Source organism: Talpa europaea, assembly GCF_964194135.1.
Source record: "Talpa europaea genome assembly, chromosome: 11".
Lineage (NCBI taxonomy): Eukaryota > Metazoa > Chordata > Mammalia > Eulipotyphla > Talpidae > Talpa > Talpa europaea.
The window spans coordinates 73,819,189-73,838,734 of record NC_140078.1 but is presented as its reverse complement, the minus strand read 5'-3'; the positions used below and the strand labels follow the sequence as shown (position 1 = coordinate 73,838,734).

General features: G+C 49.1%; 1 protein-coding gene across 5 annotated transcripts in view; it reads right to left on the bottom strand.

The window, feature by feature from the left end:
• Nucleotides 1-19,546, bottom strand: part of ZDHHC3 (zDHHC palmitoyltransferase 3) — a gene marked incomplete at both ends in the record, with an annotated part of 31,502 nt that extends 11,956 nt beyond the window's left edge. For 2 of the 5 annotated variants that reach the window (XM_084248280.1, XM_084248282.1), the window contains 4 exons: nucleotides 1,962-2,043; nucleotides 2,702-2,798; nucleotides 9,099-9,223; nucleotides 19,241-19,546. In XM_084248280.1, the coding sequence (XP_084104406.1) occupies nucleotides 1,962-2,043; nucleotides 2,702-2,798; nucleotides 9,099-9,223; nucleotides 19,241-19,546 (610 nt within the window). Of the gene's footprint in view, nucleotides 1-1,961; nucleotides 2,044-2,701; nucleotides 2,870-9,098; nucleotides 9,224-18,724; nucleotides 18,823-19,222 lie in introns of all 5 variants that reach the window. The other 3 variants (XM_084248281.1, XM_084248283.1, XM_084248284.1) reach the window with 3 other exon arrangements.

Genomic DNA, 19,546 nt, shown 5'->3' with positions numbered 1-19,546 from the left:
TCTCTTCCATCAGGAATCTTAACCAAAGGCAACAGAGAGGACACAGGGAGGATTCTGGGTACTGGAATCATCTACACAGGGCTGGAAAACTCTGCTCCAGACACCAAGGCCTCCTTCACTGTGTGAGGTTGGGAATGCAACCTCTGTAAGCCCCAGCTTTTGTCATATGCAAAGTGGAGGGAGAATGTCTCTTACCTTGCAGGCTTATTATGAGATTGAAACAAGGAACTGCTCAAAAAATCCCATGGGCCATGTGCTTTACTCTTAGTGGACACTAATAAAATGGCCCTGCCTGTTCTGCTCCAAAGAGAGATATGCCTCAGAGATGGTCTGTATGACCGCCATCACTGCCCAGTCTGTTAACATGACGCCAGAGAGCAAGTAGTATCTGTGATAAAATGCCCTTGTTGGACTACTCTAGCAAGTTGCCAAGGCCACATCTGTAGTTGAACTGGGTCCCTGGGGCCTGGCAGAATGTATGTACTTACAGATTATTCACCAAGTGATCAGGAACTTGCTGTGACCCACTCAGCTACACAGAATGGAATAGTCTGTAGAAACCCCTTCACCCCACCCTCTGCCCTTCTCCCTTCTGTCTACTAGCTGGGCCTTCCTCTTGCAGGCCTGTGCCAGAGCTCTGGTGTTGGAAAAATGGACTGATGTGGTGGTGCTACGGGTTAAAGTGTGAAACACCCTCATCCTCTGTCCCTCTGTTGAAGCCCAAACACCTAATGCTGTGTTATTTGGAGGTGGGGCCTTTTGAGAGGTAGTGAGCTAGAAAGGCCGTTAGGGTGGGTGCTCCTGTGGATGAGCTGGCTACTACACACGGGCTTCTCTTGCCCTGGTTGGAGCCAAGCCATGCAGAGGAATGGACAGGGCAGAAGAGTAGAAGGGGAAGTTGCAGACTTTGAACACAGGCAGGGAAGACCTCTTCGTATTGGTTGGGAACTAAAGAGATTGTCCTTTACACGGCCACACAAATTCTTGGGAAAAATAATGGCAAGAAAATGCCTAAGAAGTCAGTAGACACAGGAAGGGCAACATTTCTAAAAGATGGTGAAATGAAAGTGTGAGATCCAGAAGGTGGCCCCTCAATTCCTTCAGCATCTATTTAAATTTGTTTTTCACAGTTCTTAAAAATTAAGTTTTTTCGCCCTCTAGTTTTTTCTCACAGGATTTATGCAATCTTTTGGAGTTCCTTCTTCAGCATTTGTACAGTTTTCCCCCAACGATTTATTTTATTTATGCATATAAGAGCTGGGGTGTAGGCCAGAGGGGTAGGGGTGAGAGGATTTACCAGAGACAGAGTGGGGAGCAGAACAGGCAGATCTACTGAAATACACTGCTGAGGGGAGCAGCAGGCAAGACAGGAGAGGTCTGCTGTGCCTTGTGGGTAGCTCCCTGGCCGGGGACTGAACTCATGCTGCAGTGGCTGGTGATAGCTTTATAGAGCTGAGACTTTACCCCTTGTGCCACCAGGAAGGCCCCAGCATTTGTACATTAATGGGATATTCCTAAAGCAGGAGAATTTGTCTATAATCTTAATATAACTTGCTGATTAAGCAGTTAAAAAAACAACCACAAAAAATAAATCACAAAAACCTCCACACCTAGCCAGGAAGTTAAAAATGGACTTCCATAAGACTGGAATATGATAACCTTTGACTAAGAGGCTTCTGCACTGAAATTCTCTCTCCCTGAAGAGCTCCCTGCTTGGGAAACATCTCCTTGCTGGGGGCACCATCCATCCAGAGGGGCTGCCCAGCTCACTACTGTACCTGTGGGACTGACTTCAAGGGGTTGTTTTTTTCAGGAAGAAAGTTACAGCTTCCTGCTGTTTCTTCCCCAGTCAGTCCATATGCTTTCAGAAAATCAAATGAGGTGGACCCCTGGCACCACGATGGAAACACAGAGCACATCCCACCCCCAGAGCAAGGAGGGAAGTCCTGGCTCATACTCACTTGTCCAGTCTTCTTCAAAGCAATGCAGGAAGTGGAATCCCACCATGATGAGGGCGTGCAAGGAAATGAGAGCTATGTACATCTGAAACAGGAAAGCAGTGCAGATGCCACCATTGTGAGAACCTTCCGAACAAGCAGGCTCCCGGAACCTCCCACTCAAGCATACTTAGTTAGGCCGAGGGCTGGCCAGGATGGGAGGCCACAGAGGCTTGTGGTGATTCCCCCTCACTCTCCCCCTGCCCCCAGTCCTGGGTCTGAGGTGAGCAGCCATTCCCTAGAGGGCGTGGGACAAGAAGAGAAACGGGTGCCCGTCACCAGGTGTGACCTGGGCTCTAGGTGGGCTGCGCTGCCCTCTCCCCACCCCACAGCACCCCAGGCCTGCTGCCTCATCTCACTCTGAGAAGTCAGGGTGCTGACTGCCCAGGGCCCTTACAGCCCTTCCACTAAATTCATCCATGCACCAGCAGCCAAGGGAGAGCTTGCAGTCCTCAGCAAAACTGCCTTTAGCTACTAGAAGTGGGAGCTCCTGAGGATGGGAGCCCAGAACGCAGCCCCTGCTTACAACTAATCAACTCGAGTGCATTTCTTAAAGCTCAAGCGTAGGGCTGGGGAGCGCTGCGGCGGAAAGGCAGAGGTCTACACGGCGGGCAGTACTCTGAATGGCAGCAGGGTGCTGAGGACTCCTGAGGGAACAAAGCTCCACTGCTTCCCAGAGGGGGCAGGCCCGGGAGGTGACTTACTGTAAACAGGACGAAGTACTTCTGGTTGTTCTCGCCGACACAGTTGTTGACCCAGGGACAGTGGTGGTCCATCTTCCGAATGCACCGCTTGCACACACTGAAAAAGCCCACAAGGCAGACCTTTAGGGGTGTCCTCACAATGGCCAGTGGGCCCTTAGGGACACAAGCCTGGGCCCCAGTCCACTCCTCCAGCACTGCCCAGCATTTTGCTGGGTGGGTGTGGCAGCGGGCTTAGAAGGCAGAGCCAGGAGCCCAGGGTCAGACGGGGACATTATTTTACCTCCAAATATCTTGATTAATGTAAATCGGGTGAAACAGACATGGCTAAGAGGTTGCTCTCCTGAGGTAAAAAGCTGAGAATTTTGTTTATTGAGAGGATAGAATAAAGACATCTCAAAAACTTGACGGGATGAGATGGGATAGAGAAAACAGCTGCTCCTTGTTTCCCCAAAGACCAAAAATCTGGGAAGGGGAGCAACGTCCTGCCAAAGCACTGCCTTGTACTATTAGGGAGGGTAGGCTGAGGAAGTGAGCACTAGAAGAGTTCAGAGCAGGGCCAAGGCAGAAAGGCCGCCTCCAAGAACCTTTTAGCCCTAAGACAATATCCAGTTAGTTGAAAAAAGCAGAAAAGTCATTTGAGTTTAAATATTTGAGTATAATGTTGATCAGATGACTTCACTAATTTGCAAATTATTAACTTGCTACTGGGTCATATTTGGACAGAGGCTGTTTCAAGTGTGTTTGATAGCAAACACCCACTCCTTCTCAAACCATACAGATCAGTGATATGAAACGAGTACAAGGCTAGAGGGGGCTTGAAAGCAGCTACTTCCCAGTGCTCAAGTCTGGAAAGACCCATGTGTCAGTACATGGGCGCATCAAAACCTGCTCCATTTTTAATTCATTAATATAGGCTGCTCCCTAACATTGATTTTGGGGGCATCATTTGTTCAAAACAGTTTGAAATACTCTAAGTATGAGTTTGGAGATAACACAACTATATTTATTTTTAAAGTTTCTTAGGTTGCACCTGCTTTCTTTCCATTAGTTTCCACAGCTAACTTTCTCCAGGTGACCCTTGGGGAAGGGTGGGCTGGGGGCCCTGCCTGGAGGATCAGGGTGTCACATGCATGTGCTGGTGCTCACGGAGTTCTGGTCCTCACAGGGCAGGGGAGGTGCAGGAGGAGCTCTTCTGGGTGTGGGAGTGAGCTGTCCCCCGGATCCAGGCTGAGAAGCCGTGGCATTTTCTAAGCATGGCACAAGGTTTGAGGCCAAAGACCTGGGTATGCAGAGCTCCCCTAGGCTGGCTCACCGCCGAGCTTCAGGTTTCCCACCACGGGGAGTAAGTACTGTCATAAGGACTAAGGAGAACAGAGATGGCGCCTGCCTTGGGTGAGTGGTGAAGTCACACAGGCTTCTAGCCTTGGTCTTCTCTACAATTTCGGAGGGCCTCGCTGACACAGAATATTGGGGGTGGACTCAGTCTGCGAGATGCTGACCCAGCCCCAGAATCTCCCTGGTAACTGGGAGGACAGGGTAAGAAAGGGAGGCCTAACTGGGCATGGAGGGAAACAAAGTCAGGTACCAGCAACTCTATTACCTGGTGTCTCTCTCTGTTACCAATTTAAACTGTCTGGATACCTAACATGTATTTTAATTGACAAAGTTTGTTCCCAGTATAGAATTTTAAAGATACAGACAAGTGAAGAGTGAACTTCTGTGTCCTGTGTCTCAGCCACCAGGCCCACATTTCCTCCACAGAGCCACCACCCCTGTACCCCATTGTTTACATGTCCTTCCCCAAGATCTGGGGTTTCTTAATTCCCTTCCTGTCAGGGGAACAGACTCTTGAGGGTAACCACCTCCCTACTCCAGGCTCTTGAGCAACTTCTCTTCCCTCTGTACTTATTTCTCACAGGGTTTCAAGTGCGTGCTCTGAGGCAGTATTTGCTCAGCAGCAGAGAGGCACCAAGTTGCCTGTGAGCCTCTGAAAGCTGCCCGAGAGTTTAAATAAGCCCTCATGGCAAATATGGCCTTTGCTCTCCTCCCAGCCTCACTGAAGAGACCAGGCTACTGTGAAACCAGAAGCTGGGTTTCACAGTGGCTGTCTTATTGGGCAGCCAAAGTGAAAAACACCCATCCTTTAGGGAGCAGGGGAAAGTGAGCACAGCGTGTTCTCGAATAAGCTCATTGCATTCAAGGTTGCTTTGTTATAATGTTGGCGGAGAAAGCAATCCCGGCCAATGTGGAGTGAAATGATGTTATTTCAGGACCTGCTTTCTTTAGCCATTGGTTTTTCTTGAAGTCATAGTTTCTAAGAACCTATCAATGGCGTTAAGTGAGGACTCACTGAGTAGCCTACTGAGAAACGGGAAGGTTGGTCCAGAGTACTGGTCTCCAAGTTTGCCACAAAGACATGAAGTCTCAAGGTGGCACTTCTCCCTTTGGAGAAGTCGAGGCGCTCCTTAGGGAGCAGAGCACAAGCCGGCTCCCCAGCCAGTGGTGGTGCACGAGGTCAGGGTGTCCATCGGTGCACATGGCTGGAGACACTGCTCAGAGGCTGAACGGCTCTAGGCCAGGTCTGAGTGGGTCAGTGAAGCTCACCCCAAGGGGCGACTATCCACACCCTGCTCCTGTTTCACATCAGGCACCATTTGTCATGAGTGCGGAGAAAGCTTCCCTCCACAATCCCTGACACCCCGCTGGGAAGGCAGTCTCCCAGAGGCAGGCCTCTTCCCAACTCCCAGTGCACAGTGAGCAGGGGGCTCAGCAGAGTCCCCCTCCCCAGACACAGCAGGGCAGCCCAAGCATGGTGGGCAGGCAGACCTCCAGGCCCTCTTCACTCGGGCTACCTGGGGACATCCTGGTACGCAGGCACCAAGGACATGGCAGCAGGTCAGAAACGTGCAAAAGCCGTCACTGGAAAGGCCAAATGTCTTAAATGGAGATATTTTTAGTGTCCCTGCTTCAAGGTTTCCCAGCTGTTTTCTGTGTTTCTTTTTTAAATCAAAAAATGTTTTTCTTTTTTTGTGTGTTTTTAAATCATTGTCTTAGAAGACTGTCGATGCTTCCCCACCATTTTCTAGCACTTCCTTCAAAAGCTTGTCAGAGCCCAGCAAGCTCAACGGTGGCTGTATACAGTCAGGTCCTCTGGCATTAATGTGCCCTCTCTCCAGGGGATGTAAGGGCCCTTCCTCGGTCCTCAGCCCCAAAGGAGCTGGCTAGGCCCTCCCGCCCACCCCCGGTGATGATCCACCCCAGAAGCATAGCTGTGTCTGTGAGGGTCCTGTGTCTCCCACACAGCAGGACTTACCAAACTCTCAGGCGGACAAGCGCATCTGCCCTGCCTGGGTGGGGGCTCTAGGGTCAGGTAGCCCAGGGCTGGATCCGAGGCTAACCCACCACTCACACAGATCTAAGGGTCCTGCGTAGCAAGGGTCTGCTGAGTGAAGGGCCTGACGCCAGATAGGGAAAGAACAGCCTAAGAAATGGGATCCACCACATCAGATTGGGGTGCCCCAGAAGGATAAGAGAACAGAGCAAGAAGGTACTTGGTGGACCACACCCCACACATCGGTTTTCATATCATACTTCATGGCTTTGATCAAAATTATAAGGAAGAAGGTAGCTGCCACATCCTGACCACAGCTCGGAAATGATTTTAGGTAAGGCAGGGCAGTGCAGTGGAACGAACACTTATTTTGGATCCCCACTTTGGGCTCTGAGCAAAGAAACTCAGCAGCTCCAATCTATTCTCTGCAGAATTAGCTCTCATCTCTCAGGGTTAGAGATGTACGTAAACGCTTCAAAAACAATACTAGCACAGATTTTATCAATAATCAGAACCATGAGAAAAACAAGAGAAGACGCTGATAGGGGCCCTGAGCAGCCCATGACCACTCAGCTTGGCACACGGCACGTGTGTGTCTCTACGGTCAGGACTGTAAGGGGTCTGAGGCTCGCTCTATGTCACAGCTCTCCATCCTTATTTACGAATCTAACACGCAAGGCCAGCACACTGGCTGCCCACAGTAGCATAAGTGGCCCCCCCGCAACATTTCTACATGCTTTCATGGTCCTCGCCAACAGAAGAGTCAATGCCAACAGAGCAGCCTGGGGTTCCAAGTGCTTCTCCTGGGAAGGAAGATGCACCCACATACTATAGGACTGGCAGGAACAACTACAGGTTCAAGGTTGGGGAGTGTTTCTGGTGCCCACCAGAGCTCAGAGAATGCAGACAGTTTTCAATTCCAGGGACTCTGTTGGGAGGAGAGGAACGGGGAAAGCACGTGTGTGCACACACGCACCAAGACTGCGATCCTCTTTCTCTAACAGGGAGCGGGCCTCTCAACCCAACCTGCCATAAACCTGCTCTGCTGGGGTGCTGGGGACTCTGCTGATCCAAAGTGTGAGAACCCAGCTGATTTAGGCCAACACAAGCCACCACAAAGGAGCGGTTGTCAGCACACATTTCCTGAGGCAGGAACAGGCTACGCACAGGCAGCTTCACTCAAGTTCATCTGAATCAGCAGCTCTTGTTTTGCTCAAGTTGATTTGTTTACTAGCACTCAAGAATCTCTCCCTCAGATCATCCTGAGGAGAGAGGCAAAGAGGAGGCGGGAAGGAAAATGCCAGGCGGTGGAGGCAGTTCCGAGGGCTCAGGGAGGAAAGAGAAAGAACCACAGCAGTTGCTCGGAAGTTCTTTTCCAAAACAGTTCCCACTTCCCTTTTTCTGGGGCAGCCTATAATCCAGCATATCCTGAGGTGCACATTTGCTCTATTAACAAATTGCTTCCTCCTGTTGAGCTCGGTGACTCACAGAGTTGCTCATGTTCAAGCCTCACAAGTTAGGGGAGAGCAACCCTTTCTACAGAGGAGAAAGCTAAGGCTGAGATGTGGCATCAGACCCAAGGTCCACAGTGTGGCGGTGACAGAGACAATTTCCAACGCTGACCTCTCCAAGGCCATGGCCTGCTCCACACACAGGGTTGCCTTGTGGAACCACATGAGCAAGTTGGGCCTTTTCATCTGGGTGTTGTTTAGGAAACAACTGGCTGCCCCAGCCTTAGGGTGGCAGGAAAGCCTAGACAGATGCCTCCGTCTAGACAGAGGGAGCAAGTTCAAATCAGCTTCTAGCACAGCTCTTAGAAGCAAGCTGACCCAGAGAGAGAAAACTCACAGGAGACAGTAGTTACCACAGGACCCTGACCAAGCTCCTCAGTCCTCACCTTCAAGAGGTGACCACTAATTAGGGAGGTTTCCACATCTCTCCCACTCAGATAGGCAGAAAAACAATACAATTACATTAGGTCATAGGAGTCATCTCCAAACTGGAGTTCTAGACTGGGACCTAATCCTGTCTCTTATATTCATTCAACAGGAGTGACCTTGGAGCCATCACATAACCCCCACCCCCTTGACCCTTATTCCTTATCTAAGGAGATCCTACCTATCTCTGGGGTGACTCTGAGGACAAAAGATGACTGATGACGAGATAGAGCGGGCTGAGGTGCCTGTGCCGTATAAGGAGCTGACTGTGGGATCTGAATGATGGAGACTGACTGCTATCTTCCAAGAGGTGGGCATCAAGGCCCACAAAGAAACACCACCTTTTAGCAGCTCAGATCTCTCACAAAACCCAGGGTTCCCACAGTCTCAGACTGACAAGGATGACCTCCCAACACCGGGAGCCAGTTCACTCCTCCACAACCCCTTCCCACCCCAAACACATTCGAGTCTGAAAAAGGTCACAAATGACACAGACTTTAGCTTTTAAATGTAGTTAGCATTTAAAGTATGCTTGTAATGATAAAGTGCAATTTTTAGCTAGATGTCTTCTTGTGAAGAAGACTCAAAACCACAAAGAAATCTGAAAACCAAAGGGAAAAATCCCTCCAGATAAGATGGGAAAATGGCTTTTTTAGGCTGAATTCTACAGTCGTCACAATCTCTAGAAATTGTTTTAAATAAAGTCCTCATTCAAGGAAAGCCCCTTCGCCACTCTCCACAGCTCAAGTGGACAGGGCCGGCTCCTAGAGAGTCACGCACTGGGCATTCACGGAGTGATGCTCTGAGACTGCCTGGGTGCCCTTACTCAAGTAATCAAACTGTGCGGCAGAAAGAGCAGGAGTCCCGAGTTTAAAGACATGGAGATAAACAGGGAGACAGTCAAGGGTCTGTGCAGGGTCCTCTGTCAGCTGTGGCACAGCCACATCTGGGGACAGACCAAGTCCAAACCAGCTGCCCTTTCCAATCCAGCAAACTCATGGGGCGGGGGGAGTGACACAGGGCGGGCACTCCACGCCCAGAGGAGAGGCATTCAGGAGTCCTGTTGCTGACGGCGCTGGGGGCAGCGGTGCTCGCCAGAGTGCGTGTGTCTGGGTGGGCGCATGCGTACCTGCAGTGGTGGGCTCGGTCTGGCTTGATGCTGCAGCATTTGGGACACTTGTACACCACCTGCCCAGGCTTCAGCTGTAAACTCTCGATGAATTCCTTAGTGGCATTTCCTTTAGGCACCGCCCCCTATAACAGAGGAAAGGCATCAGGGTTGGGCTGGGGGCTCCCTCACATCTCACATTCCACAGTGGAGATGGTCATTTGAAAGCACCGACTACAAACACATGGACTGGACATTTTCATCCCAACAACAAGAGGACATATTCAGAATTATGCCAACACTGACGAATATTTACTGACAAAGAATTTTCCTGAGGAAGTGCTACCAAATTAATCCCTTTACGGTTACATTGTTCCTGGTGATTTCCTATTTTCATTTTACTGAACTTGCTTTCATTGAACCCATTCTTTCCTATGTAAACAGTCTAGTGAGATTCAACTTACCAATTACTTTTTGGTCTACATTTAATTTCCTGGTATCAGCTACAGTCTTTGAGAGGGCAAAATATCTAAGAGTCTGGTATTTCCAGGTCAAAATTTGCAACTCTAAATTTTAATTGGTTCAGTTTCAAATGCAATCAGTCTGAATTTAGTTCTTAGTGAGTCTTCAAGCCACGGTGAACCAAGGCCCTCACATATTCCACTTGCTCTCTGACCAGAAGTGCCCTCTGATTTGCAATGCCATTCTGTTAGGATGTTTGTGACTACTTTGCTGTCCTAGATGTCCATGCTTTTGGTGGAAACAGTACCAGGGCTAAAATGCCAGAGTTAGCTTAGGCTGTGCACCTGGACAAACAAGGAAAACAGGTAATACCAGGCCCAAGGAGGGGCTCAACAGCCAACTTCACCAGGTGCCTCCTGGAGCTCAGCTTGTATACCTGCGTTCCTTGCTCTGGATCTGGGACTCAAACAAAGCCTGTGCCTCCAGAAGGCTTCTGGTTTTTTGGAGACTGAACTCAATCCTAGAAGACAGTTCTAGAATTCTAGTTTGGCAAAGAGAAGCTGCAGCCAATTGACCAAGGGCTAGAGAAGTCTTAAGGGCGATTTAAGAGCTGTCCTGAGGAATAGTGCAGGACAGAGGAATAGTCTAGGTGGACTTTGCGGGGGGGAAGGAACTCCAGCCTGAGAAGGGGCATAACGAGGCAGTGAGGTGAGAGTAAGCACTGCTTATTTGGGAGACAGAATATCAGTGTGGCCAAGCCCAAGGCACACAGTATGAGCGTACGAGACTGGACTGGTGGGCTGGGGCAGCCCGATGTTCCACGCCAGACCTTAAGGCCCAGATAAAGTTTTTCTTTCTAGGCAGCCCAGAGCTATCAGACAACGTTGGTGCTTTAGGATGAGAACCCAGTTGCTGATGCTGTGTGGATCCGGTAAGAAGAGAGATAAAAATGCTAGAGACCAGCCAGGAAGTTACTGCTGATGTAAGGAAGAACTGAATTATGAGGATGGAGAAGCGTGGAGAGGAAATCCAGAGATCCAGACGAAAGGCGTAGGGAACTAAGTTAACATTGTGATGGTGGAGTGGGTGATGAAAAGAAAGTGAAGAGATGAGTACAAATAAGGCTTCAATTTTTAGCAGCTAGTATAGGGTGGTGCCCTTGACCAATGGGAGAACACAATGGAAGCAAGCTCTGGGAAGAGACGACCAGTTCACACTCAGCATGTGCGGTGTCTGAAGTGCCCGGGAATCCCCAGTGGGAGGTGGAGCTCTGGGCCTAAGCAGCAGGAGAGAAGAGCAGTCAGCACCATCGCACAAGGGCTAAGTGGCGGGCTCGGGAGTCTGCTGGCTCTGAGTTCTGTGTTTGCAAGTGGTATGCAGGTGAAAGCCTGGCCTCTCTGTGCCTTAGTTCCCTAACAGGTGAGCCAGGACCCATCTTACCTAACTCCTAGTATTGCTGTTAGGGTTAAACAGACATAGCCACGATAACCTGTAGAGATGAGGGCTGTCTTAGAGAAAATGCTCAGTACTGCAATAGACTGAATGTTTCCCCCCCAAATTCCTATGCTGAAATTCTCAGGAGGTCTCACATAAAAGGGCCACAAGAGGAAGGTGCTCTCATTTGGTATTTTGCTCTTCTAGACTGAATCAGAGATGTCATTTAACACTGTCTTTCTAAGAGCTAAAGGCTAAGGTCTGAGGTCAGTTCTCACCCCTCTGGAGTGACTGCATTTGCATAAACCTCATAGAACTCTCATCCCCACCCAGGCAAGACCCCACCTGCCCAGCCATTGAGCTCATCTCTCAGAGCCAGTAGCTGCTGGGCCAGCCACCCAGACTGCGGAGTGGGTAACACAGGCACTATGCAGTCTCTGCCTCAGGTGCTTCCCCCCACTCCTTTTTTAAAAGAATATGCTCATCTAGCTTATCTCTACAGATTTCAGAATTTTCCGTTGTGAGTTCACAGTAAGGAATTTTGTTCTGCACAATGCTGGACAGATGGCAGGGAGTTGGGGCCTGCTGAGACACTCCTGCCCGTGTGCTCATGCTGGCTTTGCCCCCCCCCCCCACCTCCACTGGTTCTTACACGCCTCCCAGGATGTTTAGAAGCTTCCGTGTTACTGAGCCTGCAGATGAAAATGTACTGATCTTTCCCCTCATTCCCAAAGTAATACTTGTTCATGACTTCAAAATAATATAGAGAAAAAATTAAAAGAGAAAGCCCTACCCTCTGATTCTATCACCCAAAGATAAGTACTATTAACATTTGGTCCATATTCTTTCCAGTATTTTCTCTTTGTACATCATAAGTTAAAGATATTTTCAAAAATCTATAGATCCAAAAAATGTTCCTACATTTCTAAAATATATATTTGCTGCATAGTGGAATGTATTTAAATCTGGGAGAAAGGTGTGATGCAGCTCTCCCTTGGTGGCTAGCTTCAACTTCTAATACTTTCTGCAGCTCCCATCCACTTTCTTTTCTCTTCCAGAGATAACTGAGGCTGCTGGAGTAAACTCCCTTCATTTTCTTTCTCTCTCTCCCCACTGTCTTCCCTCCAGCCCCCTCCTAAACACACAGGGACCCAGCTCTCCTGGAGGACTAGTGCCCCAACAAAGCCTCATTTTAGGGTCCCAACTATTCCCCCAGAGCTTTCCCTCTTATTCTTAGTTGACTTCACACTCTCTCTTCCCTTAATAGTTAAGCTTCTAGATTTCTATGCATTTGCTGTTTTGTTTACTTCTTACTCTCTTTTGCTCCGGTTCTGTCCCCTCCACACCAGGGAACTGAGTCACAGTGGCCAAATTCACAGGTCGGTTCTTAGCCCTCCCCTTCCTGGGTTCTCCTCACTGACAACTTCCTCCTTGTTACCAGCTGCCCTGCTCCCTTTGGGTCTCCTCCTGCCTCTCCTTTCTTGAGATCCTTCCCTTCCTGAACAATCAATCTACTACCACCTCTTCTGTGCTCATTCTGGACAAACTTGCCCATCACCACCCAGTGACCATCAAATCACCAGCACTACCCCAGACCTCTTGAGTGCAGATAATTCTACCTGGTTGGTCAAAAGACAAAAGCAAACTCTCCAAATTCAACATACTAACACCAAACTTATTACCTTCTTCCCAAACTGTCCCTGGTTCCTGGCCCACTGCACATCTGTCTATTCTGCCCATCTGGGGTAGAAATCTGGTGCCATCCCCAACTTTTCTAGCCCTCTGCCCCACATTCCTACCTACTCCACCAGGTCAATTCATCCCCAAACTGTGCCTCTAAGCCCATGTATTAAGGCCACTGTCAAGGCCTTAATACAACTTCATCAAGTGCCCCAGGTACCAGCATCTCTCAGGTCTTCCTGAATCCCTCTCTCCCTCGCCTCTTGCAGCCCACCTCCATCCTTTCCCGCCTCCTCTTGTCCATACTTAACTGTCTAAAACTTGAATTCGATCAGGTCATTCCTTGTCTAAAAGCCTTCACTTGCTCCCTAGCATCTTCCCATGGCCCAGAGGCCCAGCTCCCGGGCAGGGCTCTTCCAAGGTTACCCCAAGCCAGCCCTGGACCCCCACCCAGTGTCACCTCCTTCCCTGACAGTCCGGCCTGGCAAGGTGCCTGGAGTTTCCCAAAGGCATCCAGCTCCCTTTAAGTCTTTCTCTCATGCCCACAGGATCCCCCTATTAGTGTGTCCCCTCCAGGCTGCCAAGTACCTCCTTCCCTCTTGCGTCTAAACCAAACTCAGAGATTCACCTCCTTGGCTTTTTTCCTGTTGGCCCCAGGCCACACCCAATACAGAACCTATTACTTTGCCTTGTGCTCTCACAGGTAGTATTTGTACTATAACAGCTACCATTTAATTACACAGATCTCTCCTACAGGTCTGTAAATTCCTGGAGGACAGAGACAATGTCTTTCAACTTGTGACTCGCCCAGGGCTTGGCAAACAGCTGTATTCAATAAACCTAAGCTGAATAATAATGATGATACCATAGACATTTATTGAGTGCTTACATGCCAGGCACAGTTCCAAGTGCTTTATTATATTTTGTCAGTTAATTCTGACAATTAAGAGGTAGAGACTAGGATATTCCTCAATTTGTATACAAGGTAACTAAAGCAAAGAAGTTAAGCAACTTTCCAAGATGACAAGGCTAACAAGTAACAGACCCAGGATGCAGATCCAGGCAATTCAACTTTAGAACCTATTCCTCTATCAGAAGACACCTTACACATATATTAAATATTTCCATGAAGTAACTTAAAGAGGCTTTTAAAAAAACTGCTTTGAAACCATAATACCATTTTCCTGCCAAAACCTGAATCATCACACTAACAACAGTGAAACAGGCTTGGGATAATGTCTGTTTCATTAAGTATCTAGGATAACATGACAATGTAAAAAGGACACAAAGGAAAGCAACAGAGACAGGTTCCAGAAAAAGACCAGTGATTCCAAGGAATCAATACCGCCATTCATTTCAAGCAACACGGGTGAAAACTGGCTTGCCCCTGTTCAGGGGCCATGGGACCAAGACATGTTAACCTCCTGGTCCAAGCAGAAATTCTCCTAATAGCTCCCTCCCTTGCCAGATCTGGGCTACCTGAGTCGTCAACAGGAAGGTGCCAAGTAAGTAATCCCCGAATTGGTCACTTCCTTCTCTTTGGAACCAGAAGGATTTTTCTGTTGGCAATTCTAAGTTGCTCAGTGGCAGGTATGAGAAGGTGCCCAGCTCTAAGGAGAACACAGCACCCAGCCTCGAGACAAGTCCCCCACCTGGCACCTGATGTGCCAGTACCTTGGAGCAAGATGGGCATGGCCCTTGTCTGGTTACACCCAGCACTCAGCCTCTAGTGGTTACTTGACCTCCTCTTCCTCTTCTGTGCTCCTGCAGGTCTGAAATCACATTGCCAAGCTAAAGCCTGAGGAAATATTGTACTAGTTAGCGATTCTGTACGCAGTGTGTGCTCAAAAAGTTTGCCAAGAGAGATTCCAGAAGGGAATACTGATTGCATATTTGAAGTGGGTCCTGAATTTTGGCAGCTGAAACTAAAAAAAAAAATATCAGTGGCTGCAGTGATCTGTCTGAGTCACGTGAGGCCTGTTTATAGCAAAGTGTACACAGGGTGGGACTCCAAGGGAGGGAGGGGCTGACAGATTCATTTTCCTTAACAATGTGGTTACATTGAATTCCTCCTTTTCTTGAATTTGAGGCTTGAGATAATTTACAACGAGGTCAATAAATGATTAAGTCAAAAGAAGGGAGGGGCAAAGAAATGCTGATTATAAGTATTGATACAATCTCTGTGACCCGGGTAGCACTTGTCCTTGAGTTTCCTGGCACTAGGGCAAGAAACAAACTATGTTTTACAGCCCAGGCCTAAATTTTAAAGGGGATCCCACTGGACTCCTGAGGGAGTTCACAGGATGTGGAAAGGAAAAGGTGGTGAAATTGGGTGGGGGCGGGGGTGGGGGGGAGTGGGAGGCAGATGCCAAAGGAGATGCATCCAGGTTGTCTCTGGGCCAGTGGCACCACTCTGGGCCTCAATTCTGGTGTTTCAGGAATGGAGATGGCTCCTTTGATGACATCCCACAACCTCAGAGCCGGCAGGGAGAGGCACCATGAGATCACACACCAGGCCAACCCACCAGCCAAGGGAGGCACCGCCTCAGTTCGCTCCCCTCTCTACGGGCCAATCTCTTTACTCCATATCTCAAAAGAGAGTTTTACTCTGGAGGGAGTGGCTGACACAATAGTGAGTCATTCCTCTCTTTCTTCTGCTCAAGCGCTAGGTGAACCCCATTCAAGACTGCATCGGAGTCAGCTCTGCTCAATGGTCCAGAGAGCTGAGGTGGAGGCACCTGTTCTGATGACACATTTGGAATAAGATTTCAAAGCTGGAAGTGGTACAGTAACTAGGGAAGACTGTAAGAGACTTTTTTTGGTTATATCCAAAAGGGCAGGTTTATAACCAAAAGAGGAAAGCAGAAGATGCACAGATACCAGCAGGCAGAAAGAACAGCATTTGAAAGGGATGGGTTTGTTAAAAGAGACGCCTGCACTGATGTAGCCGTGCAGTTTTGGGCTCAAGGAGAGCTGCCTACAACAGACTTTTTTCTACTAAAATACTAACAAACCCAAATGACCCACAATGCCTATATTATGTTATATCTATATTGTTTATAACCATAGGATATAAGTTCTGAAGAATTACAGGCAACATGAACTCCTGAGACACAAACCATAATCCTATTAAGGAACTCCTTAGAACCCTGCAACGATGCCTTTCTAAAAACAGACTGCCCCCTGGCAGTGTTAATAAGGAACCCCTAATTAATCTGCTTTCAGTGTGAGATCTGGACCCCCATTAATGCTCCCTGGAAACTCAAGGTGCCTCCAATGCGCCAGGGACTCCATCCCTGTAGCTCCCCTCATTTGCTCTGCATACTGGGTTTTACATACGACCTCATGTACTGAGTAGCAAGGCAGGCGGCAGCATGAATGGTCTGAGAAGGGCACATCCACAGGACATGCTCTGAGTTGGCCCCTTACTAATGGTGAAAATTTGACAGATGCTTCGGGTTTTTTTGGCCCAGTTTTCTCTGGGTCCACCAACCACACACACACCTATGCAAAGCAGACAGGTGTTTGTGAGCGGGTCTATGGCTCTCACTCATTTGGTGTTAGAAGTCGAGCAACAGACCACAGTGAGAATTGCTCTCTCTGGCATCCAACCAACTGCAGGGGGTCAGTCTGGGGAGGTCCCTGGAGAGGTTGCCGCATCAATTGAGGGGTGAAAGAATGCACATGTGTGAGAGCAGCAGGAATGCCAGGGTAGAAGCCTCCTTTCTCCCTTTTCTTGCATTCTCATGCCTTCTAGAATCCAACCACTTCTATACTCCACTCTGATTCTAACAACGCTCCACTAGCTCCAGGCCTGGCTGTCGATGGTATGTACTATAGATACAGTGTGGCTAGCACAGAAGCCTTGATTTTTCCTCCAAAATTTGTTCTCCCCAGACTTTCCCATGCAATAAATTGCACCAGCAAGTCCCCCCAGACACTCAAGTAAAGACTCTGGAAGGGATACTTTCCTAACCCTCTCCATTCTGTTAGCTTTTCTGAAGTGGTTCTCAGACCTGGCTGAACAGAGGGACCCCTGGGAGCTCTGAAGCATCCCAATATCCAGGGCCTGTCCCAGACCAATTAAAAATAGAATCTCCGGAGTGGGGCTCAGACATCAGTACTTTTTAAAAGGTTCCCAAAGGATTCTAACGTGCAGCCAGCCTTAAGAATTAGTGACCGAAAATATACTCCCAAACTAGCAGCCTCTCTCCGGCTTCTGCGCTCCTCTTGGGTCTGCGCTCCCACATCTGCTGTGGGAAGCGGCACTACCTCCCCTGCTGCGAGCTGTCCCACCCTCAAAGTTCCACCACGAGCACAAGGCATTGTCTGTAAAAATCAGGCTACATCCTGCTCTCTGATGGCTTCCTACTACATTTAGAATAAACACCAAAGTTCTCATGAGGCCTACATGGCCCTGCCCGATCTGGCTTCTGGTAGCCTCTCTGCCTTGTCTAGTCCCTTCTGCCTCCACCTACATGCCTCAGTCACCCTGTCTTAGTCCTCCTTCTCAGACCTGCCAACAAGTGTCTGCCTCTGGGCCTCTGTACCTACTCTTTCCCCTGCCTGGAGGGCTTTGCCATCAGATTTCCATTTGCCTGACTCATAGCTTCCTGTCGTCCAGGTATCACTGAAAATGGCACTAGCTCAGAGAGGCTGCCTCAGATTCCCTTGATCTAAAGTAGTCCCTTTTACCCCAGAACAGTCATCACCATATCACCTTGATCACAGAGTTTTACCATCTTTAAAGTATGGATCACACCCTGAAATCACCTTGATCAAGCACATCTTTACTACCTGACCCCCCAGGCTAGGATGTGAGCCAGGACTGTGGTCTGTCTTGCTCAGAAAAGAAGTTCTGACATAGTATTCCATCTACCAGGGCTTCTGATCCCCAGAGATCCTTCTCATTGCTGCCAGAGCAATCCTTGTAAAATGACAATCTGAGCTCATCACTCTTTCATTTAAAATCCTGGGGGGGTGGGGCTATCGACTGCCCTCATCATCCCAACCTTACTCCTTTGGTGCCCCCTATACACCACCAATCTAAACCCATTTCTAAGTTCCTACTGTTCCTAACAACCCCTGCATTCCTGTCTCTGCAGGCTGCTCATCTGCCTGGAGCACTGTCAGTAGCTTCCTGCCCTGCCGCCCTCCACCTCCCTGCCAACAGCCACAGCTCTGAGAAGAACTGGCTGGGGCACCACTCCTCTGAGCAGTCACTCCTGCCTCGGTAGGTTGATACCCCCTCCCTGTTCTCCTACAGCAATGGTGCTCCCCTTTGTCAGTGTGATGGCCTCCATCACATAGGACTAGTCTCACCTGCCTTCTCTAGATGCTGGGCACCTTGAGGGTGTGAACAGTGTCTGGGGGTGAGCAAAACAGTATCTTTTATTTCTATATCTCCAACAGCAAGGGCATCATAAAAATTTCTGAATAAACCTTTAACTTATTTTCAACATGATCAAAGTGTCACTGATGGAAAACTCTTTTATGCCCTTTTGTTTGGGTGCACATATGGCCATAGTCATGCACTTCATTTCCTGCATGCTACTCTGATCCCAGAGGTGGCACTAACACGAGGCCAAGAAGCCCTGCCTGCTGGTGTGTGTGATCTCCTGAGGCACGTGCATGAGGAGAGGCACTGTCTGGACAGGTTGCTGGCATGAAATTGAGCTGGGAAAGCGGCTTCCCTTTGGGACAGATTAACAATCCACCAGCTGAGCCAGCAGGAAATGGAGCCTTTGGAGAAGGAAACTAGTTCAGGACCCATCACTGTTACTGTGCTTTCCCTGGGGCTCACAGACATGAAATCTGTGTGGCCAGGGCCACACCATTAGCAGTACTCTCCCTCTCTTAATTTAAACACACTTGTCCAACACACTGAGATAATTAAGCCATAGGCGGTCTTTATCAAATAACGCACTCTCTTGCTTTTCCCATACGAGATAATGAACAGGAATGGAGGATTTAATACCAGGGTACACAACATTCAATAGCCACTTGCACAGCTTGGTGTATTTAGCTAAGTCATCGGGCAGAACACCACCGCTTTACCCACTGATATTCACCAAGAGGCACTTGCTGCGGCCTGAAACAGGCTTGTCCAGCTTTTCAGGAAAAGATGAGCCTCGCCCAAACAAAGTGAAGGCCATTTCCGTGCAGGTTCCTGGAATTGGATATGGCTTTAATTTCAAATCCACCTAGCTCCAGTCCTACCTCCACTGAGCAGCCCTGTCCTGACCCAACCCCCCAACATGCTTTCTGTTCTGATCATCTGGCTCCAGTCTCCACCGTTATCTGACTGTGCCTTTCTAACTAGAGGCTGGTTTCCCCCACAGCAAACCCCTCCCACAGAGCAGGCGCAATCAACAAATACCTCAGAGTACATCTGGTCTCATTCCACCAAGACAGATAGGCTGTGGTCCAGATGGTGTTCCCTCAGTAGGGCCTTAGTCCAGTTTCCCACCTTAACCCCAGCCCTCCAGTTCTCCACATTCCCAAGGTCAGGGGACTCATGCAGGCGGTGGCCATGCCAGGGCCAGAGGAGAGTGTGGGCTGGTCAAAACAAGCCCAGACATACTCACGGGGTCCGTCAGCATGGCCCGGCAGTGGGAGGCCAGAGCCAAGAAGGCCAGCAGGTTGAACACAATTCCATTGATGATGCTGTACACGTAGTCTCGGGATGGGATCAGCATGACAAAGAGGACCACAAACTCTGCATAGAGGACCAGAAACCAGGTGACGATGGCACAGGCGATGCCACAGCCGTCTCGGATAAACCACATGGTTCCCACAGGACTGGGATGGGGAGGTGGGACGCACTTCTCCGGCTGGAGGTATTCTGGTTTCCGCTCAATGTCTCGGAAGTGGTGGGTGGGGATAAGCATCAT